Consider the following 12,947-nt stretch of genomic DNA (forward strand, 5'->3'; position numbering starts at 1 on the left):
TATTTATCCAGATTGTTTATGTGCGGAGTGTGCCTTTCCAGTTTGCGACAGGAAAATGGTTGTAAAGGACACTAGTCCATGCTAAAGACAATTGACCTGCATAATTCATAACGCATATGGCGCTTTCCATGACAGACTGTCCAGGTGAATCCAGGTGAACTCTATAATCCCTTAATGGTGCCACCTGTTAAATCCACTTCAATCAGTGTAGATGAAGGGGAGGAGGCAGGTTAAAGAAGGATTTGTAAGCCTTGAGATATGGCCTGTGTGTGTGCCATTCAGAAGGTGAATGGGCAAGACAAAAGATCAGTGCCTTTGAACGGAGTATAATATATACAGCCAAAAGCAAACAGGAAAACGCTCATCGAGAGGCAGCGCTCCGATTGGCTGGGGACTTTAATGCAGGGAAACTTAAATCCGTTTTACCTCATTTCTACCAGCATGTTAAATGTTCAACCAGAGGGAAAAAAACTCTAGACCTCCTTAACTCCACACACAGAGACGCATACAAAGTTCTCTCTCTCCCTCCATTTGGCAAATCAAGACCATAATTCTATCCTCCTAATTCCTGTTTACAAGCAAAAACTAAAACAGGGAGCACCAGTGACCTGGTCAATAAAAAAGTGGTGAGATGAAGCAGATGCTAAGCTACAGGACTATTTTGCTAACACAGACTGGAACATGTTCAGGAATTCTTCCGATGGCATTTAAGAGTACACCACATCAGTAAGTGCATCGATGACGTCATCCCCACAGTGACTGTACGTATATACCCACACCAGATGCCATGGATTACAGGCAACATCCGCACTGAGCTAAATGGAAGAGCTGCCGCTTTCAAGCAGGCATTACAGGACTAAGATTGAATTGTACTACACCGGCTCCGGCGCTCGTCGGAGGTGGCAGGGCTTGCAAAGTATTACAGACTATAAAGGGAAGCACAGCCGCGAGCTGCCAAGTGACACAAGCCTACCAGATGAGCTAAATTACTTCTAAGCCCGCTTCAAGGCAAGTAACACTGAAACATGCATGAGAGCCACAGCTGTTCTGGATGACTGTGTGATCACACACTCCACAGCCGGTGTGAGCAAGACCTTTAAACAGGTCAACATTCACAAGGCCACAGGACGTGTACTCCGAGCATGCGCTGACCAACTGGCAAGTGTCTTCACTGACATTTTCAACCTGTCCCTGACTAAGTCTGTAATACCAACATGTTTCAAGCAGACCACCCAACATATCGGTATTACAAACACTAAGGTAACCTGCCTAAATGACTACTGACCTGTAGCACTCACGTCTGTAGCCATGAAGTGCTTTGATAGGCTGGTCACGGCTCACATCAACACCACTATCACAGAAACCCTAGACCCACTCCAATTTGCATACCGCCCCAAAAGATCAACAGATGATGCAATCTCTATTGCAATCCACACTGCTCTTTCCCACCTGGACAATAGAAACACCTACGTGAGAATGCTATTCATTGACTACAGCTCAGCGTTCAACACCATAGTGCCCTCAAAGCTCATCACTAAGCTAAGGACCCTGGGACTAAACACCTCCCTCTGCTACTGGATCCTGGACTCCCAGAAGGGCTGCCCCCAGGTGGTAAGGGTAGGTAACAACACATCAGCCTTGCTGATACTCAACACCGGGGGCCCCTCAAGGGTACGTGCTCAGTCCCCTCCTGCACTCCCTGTTCACTCATGACTGCATGGCCAGGCACGACTCCAACACCATCATTAAGTTTGCCGATGACACAACAGTGGTAGGCCTATGAGACAGCCTATATATTATAACTGGATTAATACTTATTTTCCACCATAATTTGCAAATAAATTCATTAAAAATCCTACAATGTGATTTTCTGGATTTCCTTTCTCATTTTGTCTGTCATAGTTGAAGTGTACCTATGATGAAAATTACAGGCCTCTCTCATCTTTTTAAGTGGGAGAACTTGCACAATTGGTGGCTGACTAAATACTTTTTTGCCCCACTGTATATGCAGATCCAGTCTTATACTCAGCTGGCATCTCCCTGGATGTTGTGTTAAATGCTCTACAACAAAGCTTTCTTAGTGTCCAACAAGCTTTCTCTGCCATTAATCTTGTCCTGAACACCTCCCAAACAAAGGTAATGTGGTTTGGTAAGAAGAATGCCCCTCTCCCCAAAGGTGTGATTACTACCTCTGAGGGTTTAGAGCTTGAGGTAGTCACCTCATACATGTACTTGGGAGTATGGCTAGACGTTACATTGTCCTTCTCTCAGCACATATCAAAGCTGCAGGCTAAAATTAAATCTAGACTATCGTAATCGCTCCTCTTTCACTCCAGCTGCCAAACTAACTGTTATTCAGATGACCATCCTGCCCATGCTAGATTACAGAGACGTAATTTATAGATCGGAGGTAAGGGTGCTCTCGAGCTGCTAGATGTTCTTTACCATTCGGCCATCAGATTTACCACCAATGCTCCTTACAGGACACATCACTGCACTCTATACCCCTCTGGAAAATGGTCATCTCAGTATACCTGCCGCAAGACCCACTGGTTGATGCTAATTTCTAAAACCCTCTTAGGCCTCACTCCCCCTATCTGAGATATCTACTCCAGCCCTCATCCTTCACATACAACACCTGTTCTGCCAGTCACATTCTGTTTAAAGGTCCCCAAAGCACACATCCCTGGATCACTCGACTTTTCAGTTCGCTGATGCTGATAGGCTGGAACGAGCTGCAACAAACACTCAAACTGGACAGTTTTAACTCAATCTATTTATTCAAAGACTCAATCATGGACACTCTTACTGACAGTTGACTGCTTTGTGTGATGCATTGTTGCCTCTACCTTCTTGCCCTTTGTGCTGTTGTCTGTGTGCAATAATTTTTGTACCATGTTTTGTGCTGCTACCATGTTGTGCTGCTCCCATGTTGTGTTTCTACCATGTTGTTGTCATGTTGTGTTGCTACCACGCTGTGATGTCATGTGTTGCTGCCTTGCTATGTTGTTGTCTTAAGCCTCTCTTTAGGTAGTGATGTCTCTTGTCGTGAAGTGTGTTTAGTTCTATATTTATTTTATGATTATTTTTTAATCCCCATCCCCTGTCCCCGCAGGAGGCCTTTTGCCTTTTGGTAGGCCGTCATTGTAAATAATAATATTTTTAAAACTGACTTGCCTAGTTAAATAAAAGCTCCGATACTCTTTAGTATCGTGGCAAGGAAACAAAACACAAAGCAAATTTAACTTCTTTATGAAAACAGCCCTAACGTTGGAAACAAACATCATTGTGTTGTCATCCAGCGTCACATGTATTTATTTTCCAAGCTATCGCTCACAATATTTTACACACAGCAGGTTTTTAAGGGACTAAAGAGTTTGGTCTGCTTGGTGTTTTGCGATACTGGCATTGTCACAGCCCATCATGTACCCACGCCTCTCCACCTCCCAAGTGTCAACCTCCAGCCAAGCACCGCAGGCTGGAAATGTGCTTACAGATTACATCGCGCCGTCTCAGCACGATACGTTCAGACTGCGCACAGACTTGTGTAAGAGCGAGATGAACGGAACAGCGGGGGGGAAAGAAGACTTAATCGTCTCGCCCCCCCCCCTTCCACCACCCTCCCTCCCTCCTCCCCTGGGCCAGGCTGTCGACTCAGCTCTGTCAGGATCCACCAGTAAGCAAAGGTCAAAGTTGAGGTAAACGAAAGATGAAAAGACGAGGAGTGTCAGCCCAAGCAGGATTCGATCGCAGAGTGGATAAGTGCTGCCGAGAACACTGTGCCAAGATGAATTATGCCCCTAATACTATCTGGATGGGTAACTTTCATTCATGTCATAGATGTTCAGACATAGATGCACAGTGGGGCCAAGGCCTGTTGCCATAGACGCATCTTATTAAGATCATGTAAATTCCTGTATATTCAAATTCCCCCTCCTAAACTCCAACCGTTGTGTTCTGATAGGTATGTCTCAGAATGTGTTGGACTTTCTCTTTCACCCTTTCACGCTCCCCATCTCTCTCTCTCTCTCTCTCTCTCTCTCTCTCTCTCTCTCTCTCTCTCTCTCTCTCTCTCTCTCTCTCTCTCTCTCTCTCTCTCTCTCTCTCTCTCTCTCTCTCTCTCTCTCTCTCTCTCTCTCTCTCTCTCTCTCTCTCTCTCTCTCTCTCTCTCTCTCTCTCTCTCTCTGTTGGCAAAAGGAAAGCAGGATGAGGCTGTAAAAGCCAACAGTGGGCAGTGAAAACAGTCTCCAAAACACATGCCTGGCAACACCCAGATGATAACAGGCCACTCATTGTACCCGTTCTGGTGACGTAGCATTCATGTAGGTCAGATAGCCACCAGCATTACAGGTTACTGAACTGCCCGTGTGACTTCTGTCCCGAATTCTTAGCTGAGATCTAGGCTATGCATGCCCAGAAACTCTTGCATAAATCATAGATTAATGTCAACTTGAGTCCCACACGTGGATCTCACATTCAGATGTATACAAGGATTCTACCGATATAACGGAGGTCAGAGAGCCAGTTCCATTGAGGAGCCAAATCACACGGTGAAAGGGTCAACAATAGCCTCAGTGACAGAAACATGAGCTGCTCAGGTCTACCTGTGGCCTGAGGGGAGGCAGGGTTATTAGATATCCGGACCGGCACACAAACAGAACTCGTGTGCACTATGCCAACTCTGCAAAACACAGTTTGCATAGGATAAGTGTCAACGTCTCGGTCGAATGGTGAACGATAAAGCTCCCCCACTGGACGAGCGGTGCTCAGTATCTCCTAATGTCAGTATGTACACGCACCTGTGTGGCTGATGTATATGCCTGACAATGTCAGTAGCGGGAACATAAGGATGTGGCCTTGTGGGATGTTGTAACTCCTGCCATGTCCCGTCAGAGAAACGCGTCTTGTCCCGCTTCTTTTCGTTGCTCATCTGTACCGTTCGCTGTGACTGTATTTATTAGAGAGCTGAAAATGTGTATTACGAATGCAGATGGGAGGAGCTAGTAGCTACATGAGACGGGAGCACGGACACTGTGGCTGATGTAATGCTTCTAGCCATGGGATCCATTGCGTTTCAATAGGCCTCCGGTACCATTTCACCTTTCATCCGGAAAGGGCATCGGCGTCACCGCGGTGGAACTCATTAAGTGAAAGGAACCTACAATGGTAATTTGCACTTTTTCTCAAATCAGATTGTCACGTAAATCTCTTCCTAAACTCATCTGTTCTTCAAAACGTCCATGTAAACGAATGACAAAAATGCTCGGTAGGCGTGTAAAACATGGACATCCTGAAAACTTAGGCTGAGTAGACCCCTTCCCAAATGACTCTGTCATGAATTCTATCACACTCCTTTTACCATCCCCATGATCCCAGTATTCACACAATCATCCTGACACCTTTTCCAACTAAAAGTACTCACATAGGCGTCGGGGAAAGCTCTATACTTGGGCATCAGGTTCTTCTCTGGCTCTGGACTGAAGTGAGATCCTCCATGGACAGACCCTGTGTTGAACAGTGGTGAGTTCAGGCCTTCGTTACTGAAGCTCCTCTGCAGACCCAGACCAATAGAGCCCACAGAGCCCATACCACCCAGTCCCGGGCTGAGCTTGGACTGGGAGTCGTTAGAATTGGCGAACGACCTGTGGATGTCCAGAGATGAGCTTGTGGGACTGCCGAGGCTTCCGAGGGTAGAGGTGAAGCTAGGGAGGGGAGGGGGCCTGCTCATTCGAGAGTTGGTGTCGGTGTTGTTTCCGGTTAAGGAGCCAGACATCAGGGAGGAGAAACGTTCGTAGCGGAAGGGGGTAGAAGGGTCAGTTCCGGTTCCAGCTCCAGATTCAAATCCAAGTCTGCTCCCAGGCCCACCGGCCATGCCCATACCAACCCCTGAGCTCATGCGGTCCTGGTTAGGCCCTATGTCCGGTAGGGAGCTCGTACGGAAAACAGAGGGCCGCTGGCCTGGGCTATGGGCATTGCCATTCTCCTGTGGCTGATCAATCGATGCTGAACGATAGCTGGAGAAGAGGAACGAGTTGTCCAGGCGTGAGGGGCTTGGAGACTGGTTGTTGCTCCCTCCGTTTAGTATGGGGGACGGCGAGTGCTCTGAGGACGAGTCACTGCCCAAGGAGCTCTTCCTCACGATGATGCTGTTAAGAGCCGAGGCTCGGAGTGGGAGGTTGAGGCTTCCACGGTTCAAATGGTGGTCCCCAGCCTGCTGCTCCTGCTGCTGTTGGAGCTGCTGGAGCTTCATCAACTCCAGAGGGGAGCGCATCTCTTTGGGGGCACCCCGTTTGAGGCCTAGGTCTGCGGGAAGGATGTAACGGTTGTTAGGGACCTCCAGTGAAGACCCAGCGGGCACCTGGGGAGATTTGGTGTTGGTGGGGGTGGAGCAGGGGGCATCCTCCACGATAGGGGAAAGGGAGGAGAAGGTGGAGGGGGCAGTGGTCCCACGCAGGCTCCTCTGCCTCTGGACCGGGATAGGGTTCATGCTCTTCAGGGTGTCCACCAGGCATTCCATGTCACCGTGATAGGGGGAGCCTGGGTCAGGGGTCACGGGAGAGGAAGAGGGGGAAGGGTCTGAAGTGGAGGGGTCAGGGAGCAGCTCCACGAGTGTGGCCTTGTACACCCCAGAGAAGAAGTCACTGCTGTCTCTGCTGTAGTCCACGTCGTCAATAGACTGACCCGCCGAGGAGAAGTTTGAGACTGGGAGCGACTGTGGATCACAGCCTGATTTTATCTTCTTTGCCACGGAGTCTCCCGCCCTACTCTTTTGCTCTACCCCTCTCTCTCTCTGTCCTGCAGGTGCAGTGGCTAGCTCCTCCTCCTCTTCCCACTCCCTCCTCCTCCCCCTGCCTGTTTCTGGCTCGCTACTCTCATGGCTCAGCTGAACTTCGCTCCTGTCGCTCAGCCAGTGACCGTTGCCGGGGGAACCGGGCATGTTCGAGGAGTGGGAGGACAGGCCAGGTTCCTGGAATGGCGGCCCGGGGGAGGTGAGGTGTTGTCTGTACACAGGGAGGGTGGTGGACAGGGAGGAGTACAATCCATTGTACGTGGACACTCTTGACTCATTCGACTGAGAGTCAGAGCGCCAGGACACCCCTGTGGGGTCGAAAGTGGTTTGCGCCCCCTCATCCTGGTTTCTCCATTTGTATTCTGGTATGACTGGACCTAGGTCACTTTCAGTTCTATTGGGGTCAGTGATAGTGCTTGTACTGTAGTCCACACTGTATTCAGTGTGGTCTGTGGTGTCATTGTCGGTGACCTGGGAGACTTTGCGGAAGTCCTGTTTTGATTCCTCCATGCCCTCGTGGGTGGGAGAGGGTCTTATAATGAGAGTGGAACGGAATAATTTCATCTCGCTGTCTGACTCCAGATAAGCCACTATCTGCTGAATTTCTGAATCAGAGTCTTTTAAAGCAGTACTGAGAACAGCTGAAGCATCCAGAGACCTAACAGGTAGGAGACAAACAGAATGGCACAAGTTAATAATAGTCATTGACCAATCATGGCAGTGTGTTAAGGACTGTTTAGTCAAGAAGTGGTGATTAGACGAGCTATGAAAATCATAGAGGTGAACTTTAGGTATGCAGAATTGGGTGTACTGTAAAAAAAAATATTAAAAAAATTAACAGAAGCGAGGCTACATGCTTCACCAGCAGTGCGGTTTTGTTTCATTGATTGGGAAATGTAACAATGATGGCCCAAAAACTGTATACATCTTCTTGTGTATAGTTAGTACGTTACTATTAAGACCAATATATATTATACATTGTGTGGTGGGCCAATTTTCTTTCAGACTGTCCAACCTAAAATGTATACTGGGACAAAAAAAATAAGAAATAAACTTACACACATTGCAACAATGTTTAACCAGAGATTAGTTTGTGTTTACAATGTGTACGAAGAGTTGCTGAAAGCTAAAGGTTACTTTAAGTCAACAGGTTTCAAATGATGCCAGGCCAAACCTACTGTGATACTACTGTGGATGTAATCATTTGTTAAATCCCCTTTGAGCTTGAATGTCACAGGTTTACGTGACAAATTCATTTGAAATGAATCACTATTTCGCCATCGCCTTCAAAAATGCCTTCAAAAATGAACTCCAAACAAAGCATTACAGGTACAGTCACTTTTTAAATCTCAGTACTATTCCACACATGACTCAAATAAGCGTTAACAGCTCTCTGTGTTGGGAGGTGGCATGAACTAATGTGCCCTACCTACTCTTCGCGGAAGGAATGGGGGGAGGGGGGTTTCAAGAAGCACTAGAGGTCAAAAGATCAGAAAATAGCACTGTGTTGTGATAACCTTTCCACAAACCTGTTGGTGTACAACCTGAGCTCTCTCATACAGTGCCAGTCAAATGTTTGGACACACCGAGTCATTCAAAGGTTTTCTTTATTTTTCAAAATGTTCTACATTGTAGAATAATACTGAAGACATCAAAACTATGAAATAACACATATGGAACCATGTAGTAACTAAAAAAAGTGTTAAATCAAAATATATTTCAGATTCTAGCCACCCTTGATGACAGCTTTGCACACTCTTGGCATTCTCTCAACCAGCATCACATGGAATGCTTTTCCAACTGTCTTGAAGGAGTTTCCACATATGCCGAGCACTTGTTGGCTGCTTTTCCTTCACTCTGTGGTCTAACTCATCCCAAACCATCTCAATTGGGTTGAGGTCAAGTGATTGTGGAGGCCAGGTCATCTGATGCAGCCCTCAATCACTCTCCTTCAATTACTCTGTGTCTCACAAAGACACAGCGGTTGGAACCAAAAATCTAAATCTGGACTCATCAGAACAAAGGACAGATTTCCACTGGTCTAAGTAGATTACGCGTGTTTCTTGGCCCAAACAAGTATCTTCTTATTATTGGTGTCCTTTATTAGTGGTTTCTTTGCAGCAAATTGACCATGAAGGCCTGATTCACACAGTCTCCTCTGAACAGTTGATGTTGAGATGTGTCTGTTACTTGAACTCTGTGAAGTATTTATTTGAGGCTGGTAACTCTAATGAACGGATCCTCTGCATCAGAGGTAACTCTGGATTTTAATTTCCTGTGGCGGTGCTCATGAGAGCCAGTTCCATCATAGCGCTTGATGGTTTTTGCAACTGCATTTGAAGAAACGTTCAAAGTTCTTGACATTTTCCAGATTGACTGACCTTCATATCTTAAAGTAATGATTGACTGTCGTTTCTCTTGGCTTATTATATATATATATAACTTATTATATAACTTTTAACAAGACACACCTGTTGTTAACTGAAATGCATTCCAGGTGAAGCTGGTTGAGAGATGCACCTCATGAAGCTGGTTGAGAGAATTCCAAAAGTGTGCAAAGCTGTCATCATGCAAAGGGTGGCTACTTTGAAGAATCCAAATACAAAATATATTTTGATTTGTTTAACACTTTTCTGGTTACTACATGATTCCATATTTCATAGTTTTGACGTCTTCACTATTATTCTACAATGTAGAAAATGGTAAAAATAAAGAAAACCCCTGGAATGAGTAGGTGTGTCTGAACCTTTGACTGGTGCTGTACGTCAAATCAAAACAGATGCCAGACATGCATTCCTCATAGGTCACTGTTGCATAAATACTATGTTTTGAAGTATGATTAATATGCTTTCAGCAGAAGCGGTAACACTTTAATTGGATAGTCCGTCTGTAGATGCTCTACAGACAGACAATCTACAGACTAGTCATGTAGGAATCCAAATCAAACCTGGTCCTGGGGACTCAAAGGGTTGCACTCCCCTGCTCTAACCCACTGAACCATGAGAACCACAGACTTACGATCAGACGAAGCATTTGATTTCGTGTCCATAACAAAAATGTGTTGGGTCTGTTCAAACATGTAGGGTCTCTCTCTAGGGACAGGTACAAATAGACAGATTCAACATAAAGTGTACAATATGCAAACTACTAGAGAGACAAGTGGGGTGCCAAGTCAGACGTAAGTGTCCTATCTATGTGTTCCAGACTAAACAGCAGTCCTTTTATGAGTTGACAACAAATGGTTACCTACGTTAAATGGAGTTCATCTATCCTCACAACTCCTCCCTGATTTCATACTACCATTTTGGAAAGATTTGACAGCACATCACTACAACAGCGTAGCAGCGCATTTCTCTTTCTACACTATTTCTTTATCCAACTTCTTTCCGGTGTTTTTCTTGGTAGTCTGCTGTGGCACTTCTCCATCCGTCCGTTTCAGCAGGTAGATCCACTCATCACAACACCTGGCCCCGGGGAAGACAGAAGGGCTTAGCTACCACATACCACCGCACCTCTGCTGGAACATGCAGCGTTATAAAGAGTGACTGCACCTAAAAAGCAACTTCTCTGTTTTTTTATATATATATTTTTTTTAAACGGCCTATGTGTCATTGGTATGAATCAAATATTTATTCCAGTGTCAAAGTTTCGTATCATGTGTAAATACGATAATTTTGGTCATAAAGTCAGTCTCGTCCAAAACTAAGATTTGTGAGATGATAGGAAAAGATTGTATGTCATGGAATGAAGGGTAACATAACAGTTTCCTATGGGTTGGGTTTATTTCAATCCTGCCCACATGCCCTCAGCCGGCAGCACCCAAGTAATCATCAGTTCGGAGCGCAGCTGCACGCGACCTGATCGTAATACCCATGATCAATTTGGTTTGACATCCCTATGGGGCTAGTTAGGGACCATCAGGAAATGTACATGGGACTACATTTTAAAAGGCCAATAGGTCAACTTCGCCACAGTCGCACACCAGCCGGCTAACTTGGCTAATCATTTGGTTAACTCTTCACACCTCTTCACACCACCCTCTTCCCGTTTGAATTCAATCATGGCTGCTAGCATTTCTTAAAGAACCAAATCTAAAATAAGGCCCGAATCAGGAAGTGCAGTCGCCCTTTAAAACGTCAAATCAACACAAACTCACAATAATCTGCTCCAACGTGAGAAATTGGTAATTCACACACACACACACACACACACACACACACACACACACACACACACACACACACACACACACACACACACACACACACACACACACACACACACACACACACACACACACACACACACACACACACACACACACACACACACACACACACACACCTGTGCTGGCGGAGTGATCTCAGGAAAATAACCTGTCCCTCAACGTCAATACAAAGGAAGGATCTTATTGAGGACTACAGGAGACAGAAGAGGGAGCATGCCTGCATCGTCATCGACGGGGACGCAGTAGATAGGATCAAAAGCTTGAACTTCCTTGGTGTACACATCACTGATGACCTGAAATGGTCTCACCACACCGCCACTGTGGTGAAGAAGTGCAACAGTGCCTCTTCAAATTGCTAATCGAACAAAATGTATTTGTTGTCCATAGCTTAAGTCTGGCATGAACTGAGAGCCCCATGGTTGCGGTGGGGTTATGGTATATAACCCCCTGCAGCCATGGGGCTCTCTGTTCATGCCGTTGACAAACCGCTCACCCACACAACTCCTTACACGTGGTCTGCGGTTGTGAGGCCGGTTGGACGTACTGCCAAATTCTCTAAAATGATGTTGGAGGCGGCTTATGGTAGAGAAATGAACATTAAATTGTCTGGCAACAGCTCTGGTGGACATTCCTGCAGTCAGCATGCCTATTGCACACTCCCTCGAAACTTTAGACATTTATGGCATTGTGTTGTGTGACAAACTGCACATTTTAGAGTGGCCTTTTACTGTCCCCATCACATGGTGCACCTGTGTAATGATCATTCTGTTTAATCAGCTTTTTGATATGCCACACCTGTCAGGTAGGTCGATTATTTTGGCAAAGGAAAAATGCTCATGTAAACAAATGTGTGCACAAAATGTAAGAGAAATACGCTTTTTTGAGTGGATGGAACATTTCTGGAAACATTTATTTTAGCTCATGAAATATGGGACCAACACTTTACACTTTAGGTTTATATTTGTGTTCAGTGTAGTTTCTCGTGTGTAAATTCCTCTTGTGTACATATGTATAGATTGATACTGCTACAGTGCTATTTGGGTTGTTCATTGGCTTGGTCCGTCAGTTATTTTCTCCATTAGAATTGTTTGACATTTGACTGCATTGTTAGGAGCCAGTAACAGAAGAATTTAATTGCACTGCTAAAACGCCATCTAAAATGTGTACATGACTAATCAACTTATTTTTTGTAACCCCCCCCCCCTTCTATGCTGTCTGAAGGGTAAGGTGGAGGAAGGCTTTGCGGTCTAAGGAAGAACATGAATATCCACACACACTCTTTGCTTGTTCTTACATTTTAATAGCAATGCATCAATCACTAAGAGATGTTTAAAATCAGGCTACTCCTGTAGCTAAACACACTGGGATGTATAGTTCCCATAAGATAATTCATTTTGCCGGCACTACTGATGTACAATCTCCGGTATTTTGGCGATTAAAAATGTATTTTTTAAACATCCTGCTTTGGGCTGATGTGTCAATGTGTAGTTTACACATGCATAATCTATGAGCGGAATTACCATTTTACCTCAATTAGCCACAAAATCCTTAATTTGTTAAACTGTTTTCTTCTGGCCCAATGGCTCAGTGGACGCAGCAGAGAGAGAGCAATGACGTGGGGCACATATCATCTATTTCGGGGACCACTTTTGGCACGTGATTGCTACATTCAAATCTACTGGCTAATAAGTATACCAAAGTACCGGAGAATCTCTTTCACTTGCCACTCACGGCTGACTGTTGTTCTAACATGTTTTAGTGGCGAGGCCTGCGGGGGTGTGCCTCCTATAACGGAGGTATTGATCACAGGCCAAAATGGTCTTTTTTAATTACAGGTAAAGAAATGTTGGTTTGACATATCTCTTTTGAAAGTGTTGCCCTCATGTGGTGAACACCTATCATTGCCCATGGGTAAAACTATAAATGTAT

The 12,947-nt window shown here is 45.4% G+C and overlaps 1 protein-coding gene across 2 annotated transcripts in view; it reads right to left on the reverse strand.

Annotated features, from left to right (window-relative positions):
- LOC124012343 overlaps positions 1-12,947 on the reverse strand; it is a 63,852-nt gene that overhangs the window by 19,903 nt on the left and 31,002 nt on the right. For both annotated transcript variants that reach the window (XM_046325847.1, XM_046325846.1), the window contains exon 4: positions 5,423-7,448. In XM_046325847.1, the coding sequence (XP_046181803.1) occupies positions 5,423-7,448 (2,026 nt within the window). The remainder of the gene's footprint in view (positions 1-5,422; positions 7,449-12,947) is intronic.

The sequence above is a fragment of the Oncorhynchus gorbuscha genome, linkage group LG24, assembly GCF_021184085.1.
Source record: "Oncorhynchus gorbuscha isolate QuinsamMale2020 ecotype Even-year linkage group LG24, OgorEven_v1.0, whole genome shotgun sequence".
Classification (NCBI taxonomy): Eukaryota; Metazoa; Chordata; class Actinopteri; order Salmoniformes; family Salmonidae; genus Oncorhynchus; species Oncorhynchus gorbuscha.